General features: G+C 42.2%; 2 protein-coding genes across 2 annotated transcripts in view; one reads left to right on the top strand and one right to left on the bottom strand.

Moving 5' to 3' along the window:
• LOC146700111 (pecanex-like protein 3) overlaps positions 1-14,387 on the top strand; it is a 32,299-nt gene extending 17,912 nt beyond the window's left edge. Inside the window, exons 22-36 of the mRNA XM_085470176.1 lie at positions 512-656; positions 3,348-3,525; positions 3,705-3,813; positions 4,093-4,222; positions 4,329-4,387; positions 4,474-4,689; positions 6,937-7,190; positions 7,454-7,684; positions 7,987-8,090; positions 8,195-8,342; positions 8,437-8,667; positions 8,775-9,049; positions 9,131-9,300; positions 9,424-9,830; positions 11,806-14,387. Coding sequence (XP_085326302.1) covers positions 512-656; positions 3,348-3,525; positions 3,705-3,813; positions 4,093-4,222; positions 4,329-4,387; positions 4,474-4,689; positions 6,937-7,190; positions 7,454-7,684; positions 7,987-8,090; positions 8,195-8,342; positions 8,437-8,667; positions 8,775-9,049; positions 9,131-9,300; positions 9,424-9,830; positions 11,806-11,946 — 2,798 coding nt within the window. The 3' untranslated portion in view covers positions 11,947-14,387. The remainder of the gene's footprint in view (positions 1-511; positions 657-3,347; positions 3,526-3,704; positions 3,814-4,092; positions 4,223-4,328; positions 4,388-4,473; positions 4,690-6,936; positions 7,191-7,453; positions 7,685-7,986; positions 8,091-8,194; positions 8,343-8,436; positions 8,668-8,774; positions 9,050-9,130; positions 9,301-9,423; positions 9,831-11,805) is intronic.
• Positions 14,388-16,348: 1,961 nt separating this feature from the next.
• LOC146700112 (immunoglobulin superfamily member 11) lies at positions 16,349-22,991 on the bottom strand. Its single transcript, XM_085471380.1, has 7 exons — positions 22,898-22,991; positions 21,915-22,075; positions 21,003-21,069; positions 20,785-20,916; positions 19,313-19,468; positions 16,711-16,833; positions 16,349-16,629 (listed from the first exon to the last, which is right to left on the bottom strand). The coding sequence occupies exons 1-7, from the start codon at positions 22,989-22,991 to the stop codon at positions 16,427-16,429; spliced, it is 936 nt and encodes a 311-aa protein (XP_085327506.1). The 3' UTR covers positions 16,349-16,426.
• Between the last annotated feature and the right edge of the window lie 2,360 nt (positions 22,992-25,351).

The raw sequence follows: 25,351 nt of genomic DNA on the forward strand, positions 1-25,351 counted from the left end.
AAAGCATCTGCTTAATATTGAATAGATTCTCCTTGTGCTACTAGAATAGCTCTGATTCATCAGAACATGGACATTGGAGCCTTGGGGTGTCTGGCACTGAGATGGTGACAGTGATAGTTCCTGTGGGCCAGTTTAGGCTTGATTTTTGAAATTTAGTGGGCAGGCCTGGTCTCTTTATTGAATTCTTCAGGCAATTTCTAAGCATTTTTGCAGTGTGGTAGAGCATACAAGCCTGCTGGAGGAGGATGGGTGTTTCTGGGAGTATCGTTACAACCCAGAAACATCCACATGAATCCCAAGTGAGTAACACTGATCTCACAATCCTGCAGTGATGATCAGATCAGTTTTATTCATGTCATCTGTCAGTGGTTTTATTGTTGTGGCTAATTAGTGTATTGAACCTCTTTTAAAACTTCACTTTTCTTTTTCTTCACAGCTGTGGTGGGATATCTGCAGTTTGTGAATTACTCCACATTTGTAACATATTTTTTTTTCTTTCTGTTTGACCCAGATGCTGCTCAGTTGATGTGGTTTGAGAAGCTGTACGCATGGCTTCAGTGTGTGGAGAAATATTTTATCTACCCAGCTGTAGTGCTGAACTCCCTGACCACCGAAGCTCGAACAGTGGGCCAGAATCACAAAGAGCTGGACATCTAGTAAGCATTTCCTCGTCCTGGTTCTGTTAATATTTTAAATGTTATACTGTTATACTTTTCTTTATCTCTGCTCCCTGTGAACATGTGCTGTCTGCTGGATGTGTTGAACTCTCCCATGTGTGCCTTATGTCCCATCTCCCTCTGCTGTCTTCTTTTTCCCATCATCCCCAACCGGTGGTGGCAGCTGCCCCTCCCTGAGCCTGATTTTTTTTTTTCTTCTGGTCTTTTGATAGTTGGTGTTTTCTCTAATATTGTACCCCCTTTCCCTACAGTATAAAGTTTCTTGTGGGGACAGTTGTTGTGATTTGGCACTATATACATCCATTCGAATTGAATTGAACTCTTGAAACGGGTGATTTTAAAAATGTGAACATCAAGAGGTTTTATTTCATTAAACAGTGTAGTAGTATATTGTATGTTACCTGTGATTTTCTTTTCTTTGAAGAAGTAGTAGTTTGTTTTCGTCATTTTCAAAAAATGAGTGTGAGAACCACAGTGAAGATTTTTACAGCAGTCTTTGCAGTCGTGTAAAAAACTGTGATGATTCAGTAGCTTTTAAAGCTTCAGTTCATTCAGTTTTGTGCACTTTTCTTTGTGCACAGCTCCATTAAGGTCCCACCACAGCATTTCAGTTAGGTTAATGTCTGGACTTTTTTGGGGCCATTGCAGCATCTTAATTTTTTTAATTTTCACACATTTTGTGTAGATTTGCTGCTGTGAGTGGAATTATTGTTCTGTTGCACCAACTCACTTTTGGCTAAGGACACACTGGCTGATGCTCACTTAATGAACTTTTTATTAGCAGCAACTTGCTGCTACTTACACTCTTACAGTGGGGCAAAAAAGTATTTAGTCAGCCACCGATTGTGCAAGTTCCCCCACCTAAAATGATGACAGAGGTCAGTAATTTGCACCAGAGGTACACTTCAACTGTGAGAGACAGAATGTGAAAAAAAAATCCATGAATTCACATGGTAGGATTTGTAAAGAATTTATTCGTAAATTAGGGTGGAAAATAAGTATTTGGTCAGCTCAAACAAGGAAAATCTCTGGCTCTCACAGACCTGTAACGTCCTCTGTAAGAAGCTTTTCTGTCCCCCACTCGTTACCTGTATGAATGGCACCTGTTTGAACTCATCATCTGTATAAAAGACACCTGTCCACAGCCTCAAACAGTCAGACTCCAAACTCCGCCATGGCCAAGACCAAAGAGCTTTCGAAGGACACCAGGAAAAGTATTGTAGACCTGCACCAGACTGGGAAGAGTGAATCTACAATAGGCAAGCAGCTTGGTGTGAAAAAATCAACTGTGGGAGCAATCATCAGAAAATGGAAGACATACAAGACCACTGATAATCTCCCTCGATCTGGGGCTCCACGCAAGATCTCATCCCGTGGGGTCAAAATGATCATGAGAACGGTGAGCAAAGATCCCAGAACCACACGGGGGGACCTGGTGAATGACCTGCAGAGAGCTGGGACCAAAGTAACAAAGGTCACCATCAGTAACACACTACAACGGCAGGGAATCAAATCCCGCAGTGCCAGACGTGTTCCGCTGCTGAAGTCAGTGCATGTCCAGGCCCGTCTGAAGTTTGCCAGAGAGCACATGGATGATACAGCAGAGGATTGGGAGAATGTCATGTGGTCAGATGAAACCAAAGTAGAACTTTTTGGTATAAACTCAACTCGTCATGTTTGGAGGACGAAGAATACTGAGTTGCATCCCAAGAACACCATACCTACTGTGAAGCATGGGGGTGGAAACATCATGTTATGGGGCTGTTTTTCTGCCAAGGGGACAGGACGACTGATCCGTGTTAAGGACAGAATGAATGGGGCCATGTATCGTGAGATTTTGAGCCAAAACCTCCTTCCATCAGTGAGAACTTTGAAGATGAAACGAGGCTGGGTCTTCCAACATGACAATGATCCAAAACACACCGCCCGGGCAACAAAGGAGTGGCTCCGTAAGAAGCATTTGAAAGTCCTGGAGTGGCCTAGCCAGTCTCCAGACCTCAACCCCATAGAAAATCTGTGGCGGGAGTTGAAAGTCCGTGTTGCTCGGCGACAGCCCCAAAACATCACTGCTCTCGAGAAGATCTGCATGGAGGAATGGGCCAAAATACCAGCTACTGTGTGTGCAAACCTGGTAAAGACCTATAGTAAACGTTTGACCTCTGTTATTGCCAACAAAGGTTATGTTACAAAGTATTGAGTTGTATTTTTGTTATTGACCAAATACTTATTTTCCACCCTAATTTACGAATAAATTCTTTACAAATCCTACCATGTGGATTCATGGATTTTTTTTTCACATTCTGTCTCTCACAGTTGAAGTGTACCTCTGGTGCAAATTACTGACCTCTGTCATCATTTTAGGTGGGGGAACTTGCACAATCGGTGGCTGACTAAATACTTTTTTGCCCCACTGTAATTCTCTAGGAATTAAAGGTGGATTTAGTTTTTCTGTATAAAGTGTTGCGAAAACCTTTCTTTTCACATCACTGTAAAATTATGCACACTTCTCTGCAAACTCTAAAGAAAGGGGTTAAACTGTAGCACGTACACGCAATCACTAGCACCTGTTGTTGAATAATCATTTCATTTCTTACTCTGTTGTTGTAACCATATGTTAGCATATGTTGATTTTTTTTCTTCTCCCCCCCCTCTCTTCCTCGAACCCTCCAGTAGCCGAGCTTTCTTTATCTCGGTAGCTGGAATGAAGCTGCTGCGTTCGTCCTTCTGTACCCCATCGCAGCAGTACGTCACACTGTGCTTCACCACACTCTTCTTCCACTACGACTATCCACACTTCTCAGAGACCTTCTTAATCGATTACTACTTCATGTCCATTCTCTTCAGCAAGGTTAGAAAAATTTCATATTTGTAGCATTCTTTCGTCACAAATGATTTTGTTCTACTTTAGAAACAGCTTCCTGCACACAAATAGTCTTAATCGTCTTATTTCTGTAGCAAATATGAATACTATTTTTACATGCGCATGTGTGTGAGAGTTGATAATGATGAATGTTTGAATGTTTTCAGATGTGGGACCTGCTGTACAAGCTGCGTTTCGTGCTGACCTACATTGCCCCCTGGCAGATCACTTGGGGCTCAGCCTTTCATGCCTTTGCTCAGCCCTTTGCTGTGCCCCGTATCCTTATTCAGCTTGATTTTGTGATAGTAGGAATACACCAGTGCCAAATTTAAGGTTGATAGAGTATAAGATGGCAAATTGTAGCTTTAAGATGTGACAAAGGTATTTTATGTTGCAAGATTATTGAATTGTTTTGCATTACTGCACAGAGGTTATTGTTATTTTGTGCTGTATTCTTTATTTTGATAGTCTTAAGTGTCAGTGAAGTTATTCAGTGGAGATTTTTGTTTTGCTTTGGGGGTTTTGGTGACATGTCCTTAACTCTTGCTATTTCAGACTCTGCTGTTCTTTTTGTCCAAGCTGTCTTTTCTGCCATCTTCTCCACACCTCTCAATCCTGTCCTTGGCAGTGCTGTATTTGTCACCTCATACACCAGGCCCGTTAAATTCTGGGAGCGCGACTACAAGTATGTGTTTGGTTAAATAACCTTTGCAAGTGTGAAACTGTATATCTTACACTCTTAATATAAATTAAATCTATTTGGTTTTAATCCTAATTTGTCCTGTTTACAGCACCAAGAGGGTCGATCATTCCAATACTAGACTTGCCACCCAGTTAGACCGCAACCCAGGTATGCCACAGTGTTCCCTCCTGTCGATGCTTACCGATTTTTGTTCTGAAATGAAGGTGACAGTCTGTTTTGTTTTTATCATTAAGGTGCTGATGACAACAATTTGAACTCTATTTTCTACGAGCACCTGACCCGCTCTCTGCAGCACAGCCTCTGTGGAGACTTACTGCTCGGCCGCTGGGGGAACTACAGCACGGGCGACTGCTTCATCCTCGCGTCAGACTACCTCAACGCTCTGGTCCACATCATCGAAATCGGCAACGGCCTTGTGACCTTCCAGCTGAGGGGTCTAGAGTTCAGAGGTCAGCAGCATGCGATGTTTAGAGCTCATAAAATAGTAATGTAGTTTTTAGTTGTTTACCATCTTGTTGTGACGTGGACATCAGTCAAATGTTGTGAAAAAGTACTTATTATGGGGATGTGGTGCTGTAGCTTAATCAGTAGTTAAAAAGAGGTTTCTGATGGCACTAGTTTCCCTGGAATATAAAGCTTTAGGTGGCAGCAGACGTAGAAGTTTCTCGATTTAACTTGTCATAAAGTAAATGTTAAATAAATGTAAATGTCGTCACATTATTTCATGCCGATAGAAAAATTACACGATTGACGATGAAATTCGTACCCTGTGCAATTATGTCTGCCATTAAGTATGAAATCTCCGTGGAAAATGAAGGCTTGATTGCAGAGGAATGAGGGGGAGAGATTGAAAAGTCGTCTAAAGCCACTTCACCTTCATATTTTGAAGATTACTTTGTGTTTAAGTTCTTACAGCATATTTTTATTCTTAAAAGAGATCAGTTTCACATCTGTCGGTTTATTTTAAGGTCATTGAGGATTCAAAAAAAAAAAAAAAGTTGTGCGTCAGCCTCTGAAGAGGTTGTCACTTGGCAAAGCGGGGCTTTATGATCTATAATGATACGACCTTAAAACCGATTATTTTTTTTGGTTAAGTTTAATCTTTTTTTATTTTTTAGCTGAGTAAAATTATTCAAGGCCAAGCATTGAATGTGTGGGCAGTGAAGTGTTTCTACCTGTTCTTAATCATATCGTTCCTCTTGTTTCTCTCCTGCTGGAGTCTGTGACAGCTGCTAGAGCTGTAGGGTAAAAGATTATTAAATTTGACACTCTGACTTTGACAGTCATTTCACCAAGTTTCATTATAATGTCTCACTCTGTCACGACCAGTGAATGAGTGATTGGAGCTCTCTTTATGCACACAGCTTTTAAAGCGTTTAAAGAATATGATCACACTGTCACTGGATTCGTCGTATCTCAGAAATGCTTTGACCTATTGGAGACCTATTGGCATTTGGACACCACATCAAATAATTAGGTGGTGTTTAGCCTTAAATAAGCATAACATCTCTTATTGGTTATACCCCGTGTGACACATGTTAGCCTAATTTGGTGACTCTTAAAAACCTCACCAAGATTTTATTGATTTTAAAACTCATTAAAGTCAGTCCAAATTAGCTGAAGAGTCTCATGTGTTGACATGAAACCTATGTACAGCACCTCTTACCAGCGTAATTTTAGAAAACAAAAAAGGTCACCTTTTAACACAAGATACTTTTTCTGATTTTATCAAAGTTCATTTTCTGCAAGGGGTGGCAGTCTAAGCAGAGATATCAACATTTTCCTTTCCCCAGCGATCTCCTACAGCTCATCTGGGCAGAAACTGAGGCGTTTCCGAATTAATGGAGAGCTATAATCTCTCCAGGGTGTACTGGGTTTGCCCCAGGGCTGCCTCTCAGTAGGACATGCCCCAGAACACCTCATGTAGGAGGCATTCTAGTCAGATCCATCAAACTACCTCAAATGTGGAGGAGTTAGTGGCTCTTTTCTGAACTCTATCACCTTATCACTGTGGGAGAGAGCAGTCACCCTTCAGAGAAGCTAATTTCCACCACTTGTATCAATGATCTTGTTCTTTCAGTCACTACCCAGAGCTTGTGACCGTATGGGAGCTGGAGTAGCTAGAGATAATTGATACCTCTACCACAACAGACCAGTGCAGCATCCAGTACAGATACTGTGCCACTCTGTCAATCTCTTGCTCCGCTCCTCCTGACTCATGAATAAGACCCAGAGATACTTAAACTCCTCCACTTAGAGCAGCAACTCATCCCAGATGTGGAGGATCTCCTTCGTGTCATTGTACAGTCTTTACCTTAGAGTATAAAGCACCTTTAGATAACTGTTGTTCTGATTTGGCGCAGTATGAATAAAATTGAATTGAGTGAAGACACCCGTTGGACCTCAGACTTGGAGGTGCTAATTTTCCTCGCAGCTGCAAACTGCCTTAGCCCAAGCTGGAGGTCACAGGCTGACGAAGCCAAACAAACCAAGAACAAAGACGAGATCCTGAGGCCACTCAAGCCAAAACCGTCAGCCAATTACAACACACGCAGAAACTCTGTCCATAAAAGTTTTAAACACATTATGCAGATATATATTTTTTTGAAGTTGTGTTTTCCAGGCAGATTGTGTCAGTGTCATCTGTTGGAGCCCTTTAATAGAGCAGCTAATCCTTATGTTTCACATCTTTCCAGGTACCTACTGTCAGCAGAGGGAGGTAGAAGCAATCACAGAGGGGGTGGAGGAGGATGAAGGCTGCTGCTGCTGTGAACCAGGTCACCTGCCTCACATGTTGTCATTCAATGCTGCCTTTGGACAGCGCTGGCTGGCCTGGGAGGTGGCTGCTACAAAGTACGTGCTCGAAGGCTACAGCATCAGCGACAACAATGCCGCCTCCATGTTGCAAGTATTTGACCTTCGTAAGATCCTCATCACATACTACGTCAAGGTGAGCCAATGTTGAGGAGCTGTTTTTACTCTGTTCTCACATCATGCTTTTTGCGTTTTATTGCAGTTGGTTTTGTTTACTTTAGTTGACTCGAGGCTGTTTTACTTCTGTGATGAAGAGCAAGTCATAGAAATTTAGAAGCTAAGATATGAAGCTAAAATATGCACATACTTGTAATCCTTGATGTGGATTTAAAGCTGTCTACAAAAATGTTTTCCTAGCGTGACTAGTATTTTGGATTATGTATTTGTTGTGTCCAATAGAGCATCATCTACTATGTGAGTCGATCTTCTAAGCTGGAAGAGTGGCTGACCAATGAAACAATTCAGGAGGCTTTACGACCTTGTCTCGGATCAAACTACGTAGACAGTGACCCCACCTTCAACCTGAACATTGACGAGGACTATGATCACAGAGCGTCCGGCATCACCCCGTCCTCATTCTGCATGGTTTACCTGGACTGGATTCAGTACTGCAACAGCAGGCGCCAGACAGTAAGACTCCTCCACAACATTTAAACTATAACGTCACATGCGTGGGTTGCATTTGTAGTGCTTTTTCCCTTATGCTACACATATTTTGATCATAACGGATCAAGTATATCTTGCTTTCATGTGCACAAGAAGATGTCATTTAGAAAAATGCGACCAAATAGCATCTGTTGTCTTCCACTTTATGTCTGTCATTAGGATACTTTTTTCATCATTACAAACAAGTGAAATGTTTAATAACAGAAATACAGAAGGCATTAAATGTACAACATTGCACAATTTATTTGTGCTTCACTGTGTTTTAGCCGGTGACTTGCGAAAGAGATTCTCCACTTGTCAACCTCTGTTTTGGCCTCTGTATCCTGGGAAGAAGAGCCTTGGGCACGGCCTCACACAGCATGTCAGCAAGGTAAGTTCACCAGGCCGCACAACCATGTCTGTCACTGTTGCTGATGCCATGCATATATATGCTAAGAATATGGCAGATTTATTGTTGTTTTGTTTGTTTGACAGCTTGGAACCGTTTCTCTATGGCCTTCATGCACTCTTCAAGGGAGACTTCCGCATCACATCTCCTCGTGACGAGTGGGTGTTCGCGGATATGGACCTGCTGAATCGGGTCGTAGCACCAGGAGTGCGGATGTCACTCAAACTGCACCAGGTACCAGAGAAGAAAACTAGTGCTGGAGTGCCAATATTTACTCTTTTTTTTGATACTGAAGTGAGACTGTTTGTATAATCTGTGTTTCTTTCAGGATCACTTTACATCTCCAGATGAGTACGAGGATCCTATGGTCCTGTTTGACGCCATCACTGCCAATGAGGAAAAGATGTTGATATCACACGAGGGTGACCCCGTGTGGCGAAGCGCTATTCTAGCAAACATGCCTTCACTCCTAGCACTGCGCCACATCATGGATGACGGCAGTGACGAGTACAAGATCATCATGCTTAACAAGAGATTCCTCAGCTTCAGAGTTATCAAGGTCGCAGCTTGTTACGTTTAGCACTTCTTCTTTTTTTGTCTTGTTGTCTCTGACTCATCACATGCCTGGATTGTCAGATCCTCATCTCTTTTTTCTGCCCTCCATAGGTGAACAGAGAGTGTGTGCGTGGGTTGTGGGCGGGGCAGCAGCAGGAGCTGGTTTTCCTGCGCAACCGTAACCCCGAACGAGGAAGCATTCAAAATGCCAAACAAGCGCTGAGGAATATGATTAACTCCTCGTGCGACCAGCCCATCGGCTACCCCATTTACGTGTCCCCCCTCACAACCTCTTATGCTGGGGAACACAGCCAGCTCCGCTCTGTGTGGGGAGGACCAGTCAGCCCACACAACATTTACACCTGGCTCATCAGCAGCTGGGACAGGTGCAAATTCTTTGCTTAAATAAATGTACACATGAGCTTTAAGAGAGAGTAAACATAACTGTAACATATGTCTCCCTGCAGGTTACAGAAAGGGTGCGGGGCTGGCTGCAACAGCGGGGGGAACATAGAAGACTCAGACTGTGGAGGCGGCTCCACCTCCATCTCCACCAACCCAGCTGTTCACACCACCCAGAGTACACCAGCCTCCAGCCTTCCACAGCCACACATCACCACTGTCCAGCCCTCGATGGGTAAGAACCGAAACAGAAATGGAGGTGTTTTTGTTAGCTTGTTATGGTCACATGAAGATGAAATGTATTGCAAGTATTTTATTTTTAGGAGTTAAAAGTGCTTTTTTTTTTCTTACACTTCAGGCACAGACAACCCTGTTGGTCCAACCCAGAGCTGGCATCACCACCCTCAGCCTCTCCCATTAGCTCTGCTCAGCCAGTCAGAGGGCAGAATGGAGGCAGGACTTCTCTCATCCCTACAGCGTACATCCTCCATCCAGGGTCTCCTGGGCCAGCAGCTGTCCAGCTCCCAGCTCTCCTTCAGCAGCTCAGTGGCTCCTCCACCTCTGCCAGGCCCGGAGCGCTTCTGCCCAGCAAGTCTCCTGGAGAGCTCGGGGCACAGAACGGGCCAGCGGGCTGGCCTTGGCCCGGGCAGCGGACTACACTATGAGAGCCACTTTAGCAAGTGGAGTTTTTCAGGGAGGAAGGGCTTTAATGGACCAGCTTCAACGGAGGGGGAAGGAGCACCATTACAGACCATACGCACACAGGTAAGGAGACTGTCCATAGTTGTTCAGTTCTTTAAAAAGATCCAGAAATACAGATACTCACGCTCAGTCAGTACACTCTGATGCATAAATCACCTGACTCTTTCTCTATTAATCAAACAAATCCAGCAAATTCAATTTCAATTTCAATTTTATTTCTATAGCACATTTAAAAGTCACAGGTACAACAAAGTGCTTCACAGACGAGCCATACTTGCAGGTTTACAGCAAAAGAAAACAATCAACAACAAAAATACAGTTATAGGATGGTACTATTGCAACAAGCATGAACCGGGAAGAAATTAAGCTAAGTAGTTTGAAAGGCAAGCTTAAACAAATGGGTTTTTAACCGTGATTTGAAAGATTGAATAGTTTCCGACGCACGGACATCAACCGGCAGGCTGTTCCACAGTTTTGGTGCAGCAAAAGCAAAGGCACGATCCCCCTTCGTCTTTAGTCGAGACATTGGTTGCATTAGGAGCCCCTGATTAGAGGATCTGAGTGCCCTTGTAGGGATATATAAATTAAGAAGGTCAATCAAATAACTGGGTGCCAAGTTATTTAAGATTTTAAAAGTGTATAGAAGAATTTTAAAAACAATACGGTACTTGACAGGAAGCCAATGGAGGTTAGCTAGAATAGGAGTGATATGATCCTGTCTTCTAGTGCCGCTTAAAAGGCGTGCTGCGGCATTCTGGACTAATTGTAGGCGTTGGATGAGGGAGAGTTGGAGGCCTAAGTAAAGAGAATTACAATAGTCCAGTCTAGAGGTTATGAAAGCATGAATGAGCCTTTCAAGGTCCTTGTGTCGTAGGTAAGGCATTGCCTTCGAAATTTGGCGTAGTTGGTAGAAGCTGGTTTTTACCACTGCAGCCACTTGCTTATCTAATTTGAGGGAACTGTCCAGCACTACTCCCAGATTTCTGACAGTAGACGATAGATGGCTGGCATAAGAACCTAAGGTCCCCGATAGCTGTTTCAACGGCATATGGCTACCAAAGACGATAATTTCTGTTTTGTTTTCATTGAGGGTAAGCGAGTTATGAAATAGCCAGTCTCTGACATCACACAGGCAGTTAAGCAACGGCAATAGCGGGGATTGGAGATCCAAATCCAGAGGGAAATAGACTTGGATATCATCCGCATAGCAGTGGAAAGAGATATTGTGATTTCTGAAAATTTTTCCCAGGGGTAGCAGATAGATATAGCCCTCCTGTTGTTAGTAAATCCACTCAGACCATTCTGTTTTATCAGATCAGTGTTTTTTGTAGAGTTGCTTACAACTGAGTATTCGCAATATGCTAAAGTAAATAATCAGGCACATGGACAAAATGGAAAAGAGGAGCTTAAGAAGAATATGCTGTGTTTCTATGGTTACTGCTTCCTAGATTTGAGTCTTGCTTATGTTAACCCCCAAAAATTGCTCCTTAAAATATTTTAATGTCTCTTCAAACCCACTCAGGGCATTTTTTTTAGAGTGTTTGGGGATATTTTAACAGACCAAATGTCTGAGGAGTTCTGAGACAACAGAACTGATAGATTGATCAGTAATGAAGTAAATCTTTAGTTATATTTCTGCCTACATGATGTCTTTACAGTAGACGGTAAGCAGACAGCAGACGATAGTCACACCTACTGAGATATTGCATTAAGCTCATTTGAACAGATGCACATATGCAGTGAGTGGCTTGTTGTTGTTCAGTAATTCAAACAGGAAGTGGTTTATAAATATGGCATGCTTTCTCAGATCATGATCCAGATTGCTCAGTGGGACGTCCTTTTTGTACCTGTGCCTGTGCGAATGACTTGATTTGCTTTTGTTTGGACCTCGATGATACAGATTTTGACAGCACGTTGAATCATTTTGTTTTGTTCAGCTGTGAATATGAAGCAGTGGGCTTTTCTTTGCCTGCCTTGTTGGTCGTGCTGTTGATAAACGCACTTAATCGTCTTCTTATTATCAATCTGTCTCTTTCAGCCTGCTCCTCCTGCATCCCTACAAGAGGCCGGTCTAACGCAAGATCCACTGGGAGCCACTCAGACGACAGATCCATCCCCGGACCCTCCCACTCCCAGAGAGGAATCCACAGAGCTGCCTTTACTTGATCACCTGCGCTGAGTCTGCACTATTGACAGTTTCTACAGTGAAAGCACACCGCAGTTGAATGTGGACCGGTCCAGTCCGGACTCATTCCAGCCTTTGGGACTCATTCCATGAACTGTTGTTGAACTAACTCAGCGCAGCCACAGTTTGGAAGTCCTCTGATGGCACTTTGAATCAAGCGTGGATCTGGGAATATACACATCACTCTTCTTGTTAGTCAAGAGAGAGCTAAACATAGCATGCTGAGCTGATGCACGTCAGACCATGAAATCATTTTAGCCAACCTGTTTATTCCAAAGTCAGCTTTCATCACAACTCGTAAGACCTGATGATGTACTCATTTTTAATTTTACATTTTTTTCTTTTCCTGACTGAGCACTCGCTGTCTCTACAGCCAACCATTTGGTTGTAAAAGTAATGACAGGCCAGACAGGCCAGTGCAAATTATAAGGGATATTTTGCTTGAGGATTGTTTATTTTTCTATACTGGAGACTAGAGGACAATCTCTAACTTGACGTCTGCAGCAGCATTAGGTTTTTTTCTGTTTGTTTGGGGGGCCTCATAATAAATCCAGAAAAAGAAAAAGGACCAGTACATTGCTGTACGTGCAACTAAAGGACGCGTGGAGACCACAATAAGCCTTGTTTTTGTTTTCCCCCCACATGTAACCATCCTCGCCGGACAGTTGTGCATCAAACAATATTTCACATGACATATTGGCTAATTTCAGGAGCCTCCACTTCTTTTCCCCTGCACAAATACACATATTATATGAGGAAGAAGAAGAAAATAAAACAAGAAAACATTATTCTTGTACTCTGGCCCATTTTCCTGCAGAGGTGCCTGACTATATCAACAGTTCTGTCTTGGAGCAAGTTTCAGGGAACACCCCCACCCCCCCAAACAAAAAACAAACTCCCTTCCAGCCCAGCTGACATGTGGTGCTTTTACTGCTAGTTTACAGCGTATGTAGGCTTGGACATCGTGGAGTCCTGTATCTGACTAGCAACCTGGAGAACTTCAGACAGAGCTGGTTTCCATTAATCAGGATCAAACAGAGGACGAGTCAAATCTGTGAAAAATTGTGTTGATCACAAATTCACAAGCTGGGAGTGTAAGGAACTTTTTTTTTTTAATCCTTTTTTTTTTTTTTGCTTTGGTGAGTGGAATGTCTTCTATTTTTTGTTTTTTACTTGAATCTTCACGAATCCCTCGGTGTCAAATGTGCACTGAGTTTGTTTTCTTTGGATTACTGATCACTAATGTCCTCCCTGATCAGATCCAATCAGCTCATGGCTTTCTGAATAGCCGGGGTCCAGGCTGCTTTGTGAGGAGAGCTGTGTTTGCTAGGGATGCACTGATGTCTAAAATAACAGTTTGTCTGATACCCATATATATTTTTAGCTGCTTGTTTTTCTTTTGTTTTTTAAGTTACTTATCCTCCTTTTGCACCAGGGAAACAAAAGACGTCTTCATTATGAAACTATTTTAAGTCCTCCTCCTCCATCATGCTGTTGATGTGACACTACCGACAACCATTAGCCACTGGTTAACTGACCATGTGATTGGCTGCTACATCAGTGTATCCCCAGTGTGCTCTTTGCCTGCAGTCTGGGCCTTTCTGTTACTATACTACTGCTTCTGCATCTCCTGCTACTACTACTATAATACCCACTACTACTGCTGTTTCTACAACAGTTAAATCCAGCGTTTTAGTTGGAAATAAACAAAGCTGAATAAATACTGAAAGCAAAGGTGGAATATTTATTTGATAATGTCTTACAGATGTCTTTAACGGGGTTTGTCTATATGGTGTGTTGATATATTGAGTTGGAAATCTGCCTTCTGTCTACCCTCCCGCCCCCTCCCCTCAGTTTGTTTGGTGTCGTCACGTTTGCACCATCTCACCAACGGCTCTTTTTGGTTATTTTTAAGTGTGGAACATAACTGGAAGTGTTCCTGAAATCGCTTTAAGTTTGTTTCTTTTCCCACGCCTTTATTTTTATTTTTTTTTACCACTGTGAAAAGCAGAAAACGGGAGAGTTTCATAAAACAAAAAATAAAAGAAAAACTTGCAGTTCTGTCAAAAAATTTTAGCCCCAGAAGTTTCCCCGGGTCCACTGGCTTTGTCCCCGACGGTTTCCGGCTCTTCGCACTGGGTGAAGAATTCTTAAACGACCTCGTGCCATAGCATGAATCGCCATATGCTGCTTTTTCCTCATAAATGATTTGTTTGGGTTTTGGGGGGGGTTTTTGTTTTTGTTTTTTTTCCCCTTCCCTGCTGGAAAGTTGGATGGAGGCCAGTGTTCTCAGGGTGTATACTGGGAAAGGAACTGACTGCTTCTGCAGGAAGACTTACAATAGATGCTCCCTTTTAGTCCCTCTTTTTAAGAGATGTTCTGCATGCTGTTAAAGGCAATTTTTTTTTTTCTGCGCAGTGTCCCCCCCCCCCCCCTTCCCCATCTAGCCATTTTAAGGTTTTTAGAAGATAAAGCTCAGCAGCCTCCTCCCCCCCCTCTCTTTCTTTTAATCTTTTGAGCAGCCCTTAGTTTTTTGGGGTTTTTTCTCCTTTTTTTTTCTCGAGTGGCTGTGAAGAAACAGGTAAAAGTGTGTCAGCTTCCATCTTAAACTGCATTAGAAAATCCAAAACTCAGGAAAAACAGAGACTTTTCTGATCAGTGCTGTTTTCTGTTTTTCTTTTTTCATTTATTTTACTTCTAAACGATGGGGAGCTCGACTTTTGTTCAGTTTTGCTTTTTTTTTGCCTTTTAGTTGGAGTCGGGGAAGCACAAGTTGACAGACAGATGTGAGTGTCCAAAAAAAGGGATTTCTTAATCTCTGACGTTCTGTACAGCATGTTTGTTATATAAATATATTTAAAATATAAATCTATTTTATTATTGGATTTTTTTTTTTGGGGGGGGGGGGTCTTTTTACATCAAAGACACTATGCTGATGTTTAGGGGAGGGACTCTCGTGTTTACCTGTAGAAAGACACCTGAGTGGAGAGAGGCGCCCTCTCCACATCAAGATGTGCAGTTTGGGAAGAATTGGTTCGTACTTCTTTTGCACAAAAATGTATCATACACCATCCCACTTTGTTATAGTTTTGTTATTTTTAGTTACTTTTGGAGGGGCGGGGTCTTTTATTTAAGAACTTTAAGTCGATGTTAAATGTTCTGTACAGTTTCTTTTTTTTATGTGATTTTTTTTTTCCCCCTCCTATTTAAATTAAAGGTTTTTGTCTTTGTTTGCAAATTAACTGCTGTGTGATTTTTATTTTCTGGCATTTGTCCTGTTGGTCTGTTTTTTGCTGTTGTTTTTGTCTGGAGGATTTTCAATCTTTGTCCTAGCAGCTTAAAGCCTTGTGCTACAGTAAAAACAGCACCACTGAGCGGGCACTCGGGTTTAATTAAACTGTACGCTCACCTGTCCACTTCATCGGGTAATCTGTTTAACTTCTCGTTAACACAAATGTCTCCAAGGAAAAATGGATTTGGTGTAAACAACATGATAGCATCATGTTCAGCATGGTGGTGGAGGGGTGTGGGGGATATTTTCTTGCACACTTGGTACCAATTAAGCATTGCTGCGGAGCGTGCTCATCCCTTTTTGACCACAGTGCTTCCAGCACTATGGCACTGTACTCAAACAGCTGCCACAGTCACCAGATCTCAATCCAGTGGCGCACCTTTGGCATGTGGTGAAACAGGAGATTCACATCGTGGATATGCAGCCAACAAATCTGCTGGAATTATGTGCTGATGTAATGTCACCATCAACCAAAATCTCTGAGGAATGTTTCCAGCACCTTCTGATTTGAGGCAGCACTGAAGGTAAAAGGATCCCAACCCAATACTAGTGAGGCATACCTAATAAAGTGGCCAGTGTGTGGCTGCTGAAAATATTCAAAAGCCAAAAAAATGCTCTAAAAGCAGTGTCACTGTCCTCTTACACTGAACAGTTCAACCTCGCGTCCAAGGAAAATGCTTGGTTTTCTCAAGAGATTTACAAGGAGGAGTTGGATTGAAAACCCAATGACATTTCCCACTGGCAACCTAAATTTATCGACTCTGATAATGTGCATAAATGTTCTCGCCTGATGCTTTCAGGGAAATGTAGGTATTTGTTTTATTGAGAAGTTAGATGATTCCACTCTTGTTCGCGAGGTCCATGTGAAGCAGAAGCCAGGTAAGAGCTTAGCTCAGAATTATGACCAAAAACAGGGAAAACTTACATGAAAGATGGTGACTCGACTTTGAGTGCAGTTTTTTGTCTTTGGTTAAAGCTGAGGGGATCATTGATGGTTACCTTTAAAAGCTGGTTTGGAGGAAATGAGCATAAATGAGACGCATTGCTATCACACCTTTCAGAACATTTATTTCAAAGTTTCTGATGCTTTACAGCTGTGGAGTAACATTCAGGGAACACTGGTCTGGGCTGCAGACATCTTTTACATGGATACATTAAAAAGTCCCGAAAGTCTTTGAGAAATCAAACAAAAGAGCGTTTCATCAGGGACGGCGTGTACCGTATCTCGTTATAAAACTCATCCTTGTCTCCTCTCCCCTTCCTCAACCTCCCATCCTGCCCTGTGTGATGGAGCCACAGAACGAGCACCAGCAAAGCCAGCAACAGCAGGCACATAGACAAGGTCAGCAGCACACCCTGCAGTACACCAGAGGGACTGTCTGGGGCTGGGCAGAAATACAAGAACGTTTTATCACAGGGCATAAAAACTCTGGCAGAGGGTTATGGGTGAACAAAGAGGATCTTACTGCTGTAGATGGATAAGTTGATGTAGCAGTTCTCTGTTCCCAGGGTGTTAGTGGCGGAACATCGGTACAGGCCGGAGGTCTGAGAGGACACGTTGACAATTTGAACAGAGCCCGATAGTTCACCTTAGAGAGAGGAAGACGAGTATGACGGTGAGTGCGCTGTCTTACAAATCTCATGCTTAATATATATTAAACTTCCAGCATTATATAATGGCTAAAAAATTAGAAAGGAACACTTTTTAATCAGAATATAGCGTTAAGGCAGTTAAACTTTCTGGGATATAGATGTGGTGAGTTAAGTATCAGAGGGGGTTGTTAATCGGTTTCAGCTGCTTTGCTGTTAATGACAATAACAACAGGGGCATTGAAGGCCAACAATAAGACAACCACCAAGACAGGAATGGTTTTACATGTTGGAGGACTCTGCCATTTTTGTCCTTCTCATTTTTTCTGACTGTTTTCAGTAGTGGTTGGTGGTGTCAGACAAGCTGGGGTGAGTATTAGGAAATAAAAGGGTCAGGGCCAACTGCTCCAGGATAACACATAACTATGTGCCATTGACAGAAGGTTTGCTGTGTCTCCCAGCACAGTCTCAAGAGCATGGAGGAGACAGGCAGTTACTCTAGGAGAGCAGGACAGGGCCGTAGAAGGTCCTTAAACCATCAGCAGTACCAGGATCTGATCATCTAGGCAACGGCACCCTGACCCATTAGATATCAGGATGAAATCCTTGGATTGTCAGACTCTACGCTGGTGCAGTGGGTCCTGGGTTCCTTGTGGTGTTTGACAATAACCGACTTCACGTGGTGAGAAAATGCAGACAGTTTCTGGAGAATTAAGGTATTGATATCATTGACTGGCTCCAATAGAACACCTCTGGGACTTTATGTTTCAGTCCATCCGACACTGCCAGGGTGCAGTTCAGACAGTCCAGAGCTCAGTGATGCCCTGGTCCAGATCTGGGAGGAGATCCCTTTGAATTTGTCTTTGAATTTAGTCTTCTGTAGGTTAATAATTTTCATTTCCATCAAACAAGGTGGCATCCTTTCTTCTGTTACCCGGTCCACATCAATATAGATATCCGGCATGATTTTTTCCCCCCAATGAGATCAGTTGTGTTTCTAGGTATTCCTTTAATTATTTTTAAGTGGAGTATTAAGCTTATTTCCAGGAATATGTATTTTTAAGCTTGAACTCTTTGCATTATTCATGTTTCAAAACAATCCTTATTGATCCTATAAATGGCTTTATTTCATCCACCATCTGAAGAGGACAAACTGAGCTTCCCTCTCTTTGAGGATCTCCGCACTACTTCAAAGAAACCTTCTCCTGATTGGGTGCCCATCAGAAGCAAAAGATCTGACAAGCTGGTGGGTTGGGGCCACTATACCGAGTACCTGTGGCTGCGAGGTAGTCATATTTATCATATCCTCCTAAGAGTAGAAAAAACTGTCAAAAAACAATAATTTAGAGCATTTAGGATCACCTGCACATGTGTGAACGCTAATATCTAAAGCGTGTGTCATGTATGAGTATTTAACCTGAGAGAAAATAAGCAAGAACACATCAGTGCTCTTTTTAAAGAGCATTTGACTACTTTATGTTATTAAATTCACTTTAATTCGGTTTATATAACACCTGTTTACAACAAAAGTTATCTCAAGGAAGTTTACATTTAAAGAAAAAACCCTACAGTATTGGGGAGAGAAGCCCAGCAGTCTAATGGGTAAGAAGAGCTCCCTATTAATAGGAAGAGACCTCCAGCAGAACCAGGCTCAGGGAGGAGAAGCCATCTGCTCCAACCAGTGAGGGAGTGAGTGAAAGTGAGCATTTGGAAACCACCAGACAGCAAACAGGACAAAACACAAAGCAGGAGTTAATGATATGCATTAGTGGGAGAATAACCTTCATGATGATGACATTTCTTTCCACTCAAGTGTTTATATAGAAAAGCTTTTTTTCTTTTTTTCTTTTTAAATCAAAGATCTTTGATAAAAGCTCTTTTGTACCACATCTGGTAAAACTCGTGTTTTAGCCACAGGTCTCATGCTGAGTGACATAATTATTTCTGTGGGGAAAAACTGAAATAAAAAGCTTATCCCATACACTGGAGACTAAAGTTAAAGTTATATTTGCTAATGATGCTCCAATTCAGTCCATCCTTTCTTTAAATAGTCGATTTTGTTTTTCTAAGAAGTGCAATACTAAATTTCTCTTCCATTTAAACAGTCCTAAATACACTTTCATTTTAAAACACTTATGACTTTAATACGCCTTCCTTTTTTTTCTATAGCAGACCCATGTGTGCGTGTTTTTGCCTTAAGTGAAAAAGCCACCAAGTGGTTAAATACTTTTTAATAGGCACTAAATCTGCTTGTCATAGCCGGAAGCCTTATTGCGCTATAATGGAGTCAATTATAATATCCATCATATTTCACTTGCACTATTAAATTCAAACATTTATTGTGCGTCATTTTAGGGTCATTTAGTTGACTCTTTTTGGACTTTAAGATCTAAATAACGATCTGCACACAAGATTATTTTGATTCAGCTCAAGGGGTGCTTTAAGTTTAATACATATCCGTGTGTGTGTGTAACTGACTCTCCATGTTGATGGGAAGGGAGATTTCATCTGGATTCAGTTTATCCCAGCAGATCTCTGGAGTGGGGATGCCCTCTGCCACCAAGCAGGACAGCCTGACACTTCCTCCCATATTGATGTCTCCATCCCACTGGCACACAGGCAGCGAAGGCGGCACTATAGATGACCCACAGATGAATTTCTTAAAAGATGTGATACAAACCGAGACGACACACATTTGAACTTTTAAGCCGGTGGCTTTTAGAAGCAAAGCTGAAAGATGGTCTGTAAAAATTTAACTATCTGGTAAACCGCTGACTCAATAACATTTAAACTCTCTTGTATAAATGGATTTATCAATGTATGCCTCTGGGATAGCATTCCAAATTTCACATTATCTGTGCTTTTTATCTGTATTACAGCTAAAGTTAATGGTGTGTATTTTGGGGGGTTGTGGTCAACTGTGTTGTCATATCAACATGTGACAACACAGTTTAAAATAGTCTTGTTTTATTGTTACAACAAGTAATGTTGCTGTAACAACAGAACATGCTCGTGCTTCATTATGCTCTGCCTGGCTCTGCTCTGCAGAAGCTTATTTCTGCCACTGAAAAAAAAATGTTGCTATTTATAGGTCAGAATTTCAGGTTATTGTCTCAAAGGTTTGAGTTATCTTAAAAATTTGACTTAGAAGTTTGAGCAAATTAAGGCTCATAACTCAAAAATTTGAGATGAGCTGAAATTTTGACTTCCAAGAACAAAAGTGCTTCTAAGCATATGCTTCACCTCTATTCAGATTATGCGTCCTTTGTCCCAAAAGCATGGGAACTGCTGGATTTACTTTAGACAAACCTTTTATCACATTACACTCACGTTATAGCAGCTCTCCCAAATCAGTTTTAACCTTCAGGGATTGTGCAATTCTCTGTCAAAATTATGAGATCTGATAAGGTTTCAAAATATTTTTCCTTTATTGGATGCACTCTGCTTCAACCAAAGCACTGAACAACATTATGTCTTTATCAGCCGATTCACACCAGAGACAAACTCGGTTTATCAACTAAGATAGCAGAATTCACCCTAAGAGCTGTGTGAATGTGTGTTGCCAAATATTATAGAAATCTTCCCAGCAGGTTGTTCAGTGGAGGAAAAGTCACAGAGCCACCAAAGTCATTAGGAAACCTCCCCTCGGCCGCATGATTGTATCTAGAAAATTGTGTGAGTCTGAACTAAAAAACAGACTCACCAGCAGCACCACGATTGCTGTCGGCAGGGCTACAAATGTTTTAATTAACCTAACCTGTTTGGCTCCTCGGTATTTGCACTACAAATAAATCCACAGCAGTTTTGGCAGATTTGGTTTGGAAAACAACAAATATCATAGTCAGAATCACAGAGAAAAAAAAAAGACAAATGGATCACCAATTCCTGCTTTGGTAAATGGTCATAATGTGCGAGTGCTTCTGCCAGCTGCTCAACTCTCAATAACTTACCCAGAACACTGAGCAGCAGCTCTCCGATGCCGGGATCTGTAATCTCCGGTGGGTTGTTAACCATGCAGCGGTAAATACCAGCATCTGAGACCCGTGTGTCGTTTAGCATGATATCTGCACTCAAAGGAAGACCTGCACAAGGAGCACATGAAATAATGTTTTTGTCTGTCTTCAGTATCAAGTTTCATCTATGAAAAGAGGATCATCTTACATTTTACCTGTGAAACCCACCCTGCCAATGAGGGAGGGGTCTTCAATCACCTGCCCGTGATCGTACACAATCACCTGGAAATCAATTAAAACAAGGATGTCAAAGTCCATTTACATTGTGGGCCACAAACACTTTGATCTTAAGTGTAAAGATGTTTAGCTACACGTTTAATCCTGGGGATATATAAGAAAATAACTGCAGTTTTAATGGTACGCCTCAGTTTTTCTACCCAATAAAGAAATGCTGCTGCAGTAAGTGAAAAAAAAAAATCAGTCAGATCGATGTTTTAGGTTTAAATTATAGAAAATGGGCAGAAAAAGTTCTGGAAGCTCATTTCACAGTTTGTCCTGTAACAATGAAACAAAGTTTTTGTTAATTCACAGAAAATGTCCTTTTTTAAAATTTGGATTTGGTGTGTGTGTGTGGTGCAGTATGAATGGTCACTGGGAAGACCTTTGCCAGAAGGAAAAGCTGTAAAACTTATTCCCTGTTTCACATTTTCCAAAGCCGTCCAGGGGGCCAGATTGGAGTGTTTACCGGGCCACTTCTGGCCCCTGTGCCTTACGTTTGAAATAAACTGATTTAAAACAAACGTTACTCGAACACAACAGGATATGTAGAGAATATAAATGGACTGGAACTTATATAGCACCTTTCTACCTGAACACTCAAAAGGCTTTATACAACATGCCTCATTCTCAAGTGCTTTCTATGTGACGCACTACAGGGTTGTTCTTTGTGTGTGAAGACATTTCTCTTCAGTATCTTGCCCACGGATACTTTGGCATGCAGACGGGAGCAGCCAGGGAACCTAACCGCCAAGCCTCTAATTAGCAGATCGCCTGCTCCACCCCATGAGCTACAGCCATGCTAAAATATGCAATTGCAAGGCATCACCCTGACAGATGTATTGCCACACCTGTATCGGGGCCTCTGGACTGGAGAAGGGAGTCAGCGTCCAGATGATGTTGAGTCTGGAGAGGTGGTTGGAGGCGGAGGTGTAGAAGGAGCAGGGCAGGACGACAAAATCCCCTCGAGCCACCTCCAGACTGGATTCTCTCATGGTTACCCTGAGCGCAGCTAGGAGGGGGGAAAAGATTCAAATGAGACGAGCATTACCTATGACATCACACAGGTATTTCTTCTTGTTTTATCGTCACCCATCTGCTGTTTTTCTGCTGACGTGCAGACAGCACCAGGCCTCACTCTCCCCTTCATTACTGCAATAATGAACCTCCTCCCTCCTCCTCTCTGCCATCCCCGGGCCCTTTTGTGTGCGTGGGAATTGAGCGAGCACAGTCGTCGTTAATTAAACTTGACAGCTCTGAGGTTGAGCCAGATCCGTCACAGGACGAGAAGAACAACAGGCCACTTCACTAGGATGTGTTTGGTCATTTCTCTTGTTGTTTTTACGTAGATCACAAGTTCTGAAAATGCTGGCCTCAAGAGAGACTTTCATTAAGACTCAAAATGTCAAACATACTGTATTGTATTAATATTAAAAGGTCACGCTTTAGAGGCAGTTGATTAATAACGGCACTAACATGAATAAAGCCCCTGTAGCTCGTACTAAATAAATATCATCTCATTTGATGAATTTGTGCATGTGTATTTGTGCAGCGAACAGTCCACGCATGCATCAAGAGGTCGCCCACAGTCTTACATTTCTGTCTGGAAAAGCTTAAATGCTTCTTTCTAAATACTCATAAGGTTTTAGGTTATTCATGTCACGTCTCCTTTTACACTAGAGAAGGAACCTTCTGCCTTAGCAATATCCGTGCAAAGAATCACAGAGTCGCAGCAAACATTCGTGAAACTTTGCAAATCCTTCAAACACTCGAAGCTGCTGCAGTGTACTAAAGCAGCAATAATTCAATCTTTTCTTAAGACAGGCCTACTCACTGTTCTCCTGAGCGGTGAAACACACACACAAGGTCCAGAACATCCATCTCCCTGTAGCACCCATAGCTGTTAGGGAAGACAGAGAGGCAGTCATCTCATCCCTACGGTCTCCAAGCTGGTGGCCCAAAAAACCCAGGCATGCATGATTAATGTATCGAGTGCTGCGATCAACCCCTCCCTGTTATTTTCACTCTCTGTCTCTGTCCCGTTGTCAGCTGGGAGAATTTTCTCTAATTAGGTTGTCAGGTAAGCGAGTGCACAAGGAATTTTTCTGCTCCTATTAGCTGTTCCTACAGTGGTACCTACAGCGTGAGCTTGTAGTCTAATTAGTTAGTGTAGCGTGACGAAAACTGCAGCTGCAGAAGCTACAACGTGCATGTATTCAGCAAGAGGTAAGCAACATGGTGCGGCCATGGGAGTGTCAAACCTTCATGGTTGTTTTCCAAATTCAGGAGCATCTTATGTTTCATCTTTGCAGAGGTGAAACAATCTGTGCACCAGGTATAGTAAACTAACTGAACATATTCTTAAAATGGATTCATTTGTCAGCAAATAATGCTCATTTATGTTCATAATCCATACAGCTTCTTCCATCTATGCAATCCGGGGTCTCTGAGGGGGCCGGAGCTGATTTCAGTCAAAATACAGAGACCTGTCCAGGGTGAACCCATCCTGGTCAAGTTAGAATCACCAATTGACCTAAACGCACGCATGTATTTGGTATGTGGGAGGAGGCCGGAGTACCTGAGAGTTCCTGGAGATAACCCACACAGACATGAGACCACAGAAAGGCCCGAGCCTGGATTCAAACAAACAACCGAAGAGCTTCAGACTTTTGGGTGTTGTCTCAAATAAGCTTTTGGGCATTTTTTTTTAACCATAAAGCCAAAAATCCACACTCTCTGTCCTTGTGGTAAGAGGCCAAAAAAAACAGCTTTAACATTTTGCATCATCTGGTTATTTACAGCTTCAAGGCTTCAAGAAAAAATGAAGGTCGTCAGTGGTGCAAAGAAATGTTCAGAGGCGTGTTTTTGACACTAGAAGAGTCATCAGATGATGACATCCTTCGGTTATGACCTACAGGCAAAATAAAAATCCACCAGAGCTCCTCTTTGATGCATTTACATAAAATGTGTTCACTAAGTAATGACTCACCAAGTCGATCTGCCGGGCATGTTCTGCAGTCGTCGTCTAAACATATAAACTGTTGTCACATTTATGGAATTCATATGGGAACATAAGTAAATGCTGCCATGTTTCACTGTGATGGTTCATGGAGAAAGACCCAACTGTGCTGTGGAAATCGGATGGGCTGTAGAAGAGTGGTGCTCCATGTATGTGTATGTATATATATGTAGAGAGCGAGAGTATGTAGAGAGCGAGAGAGAGATTTGTGATACCATGGGGATTTGAATAAATGCCTACACCATCCGCACCCAGAACAGCACCAACATATGAAGGGAAAAAAAGATATGGACTACAAAGTTTATGGCATCATTAAACTATTAAGTTCTTCAGATGGAGGCACTCCCACTGAGATAGAAATGCTTCGAAGGATGAAGGTGATGATAGGGAACAGATATTAGACACAGATGTGCAGCGATTCATTCTTTTTTCCCCCGCTACCACACACACACACACACACACACACACACACACACACACACACACACACAAAGACACATCCACCAGCTCTACTCACTGTAGGAGTCAAACATTCAGGCTTTTCCTTTGATTCATCATCCACCTGTATTTTTAACATGAAAAATTGACTGAAATGGTACGTTGTGGATCACGAAAGGTTTTCGCTTAGACAGCAGTTGTCCTTGTTCTCTCCTGGATCACCTGGAGCTTTCTTTAGGTGCCTTTCCAGCTTTGACAAAAGTCCTGCTGGGATAATCACATTTACTCAGGGCCTTCTTGATAGGCTTTTCTGCTCCCCTGGCCACCATATCTGTGGGAATGATATCCACGCTGTGTTGTAACGTTCTGATGACACCCAGTTTCTTCTCCAGAGTGTGATGAGAGTCAAAGCTTAAATACTGATCCATATGTATAGGTTTATGGTACAAAGCAGTTTTTAAATGTCTCCCATTACTGATGGAAATCTCAGTCTAAGAAGGCTAACCTTTCACTTTTCATATCCTCACTGGCAAAGTTGTGTTGGTCCACAGAGTTAATGTGATCAGTGAACTGTGGCACATCCTGAGATTTGATTTTCACCTAGATGTCATCCACATACCTGAACCAATGTGGTCATTGAGGCTCCAGGTTCAGGTGTCGTTTGCAATCAGACCAATGCCCAAGAAAGGTACATCACTTGCACTTCGATTTGGGCAGATCACCGTGTGTGAATACAATCTTACATCAAGTCTTCCAACAACAACAACAACAACAACAACAACAACAACAACAACAACAACAACACAAAACAAAGGAGCTTATGGCACAAGG

This window comes from Copadichromis virginalis, linkage group LG10 (genome assembly GCF_057382275.1).
Source record: "Copadichromis virginalis isolate Kocher_CV1m ecotype Utaka linkage group LG10, C_Virginalis_male_GT1.1, whole genome shotgun sequence".
NCBI classification, from domain to species: domain Eukaryota; kingdom Metazoa; phylum Chordata; class Actinopteri; order Cichliformes; family Cichlidae; genus Copadichromis; species Copadichromis virginalis.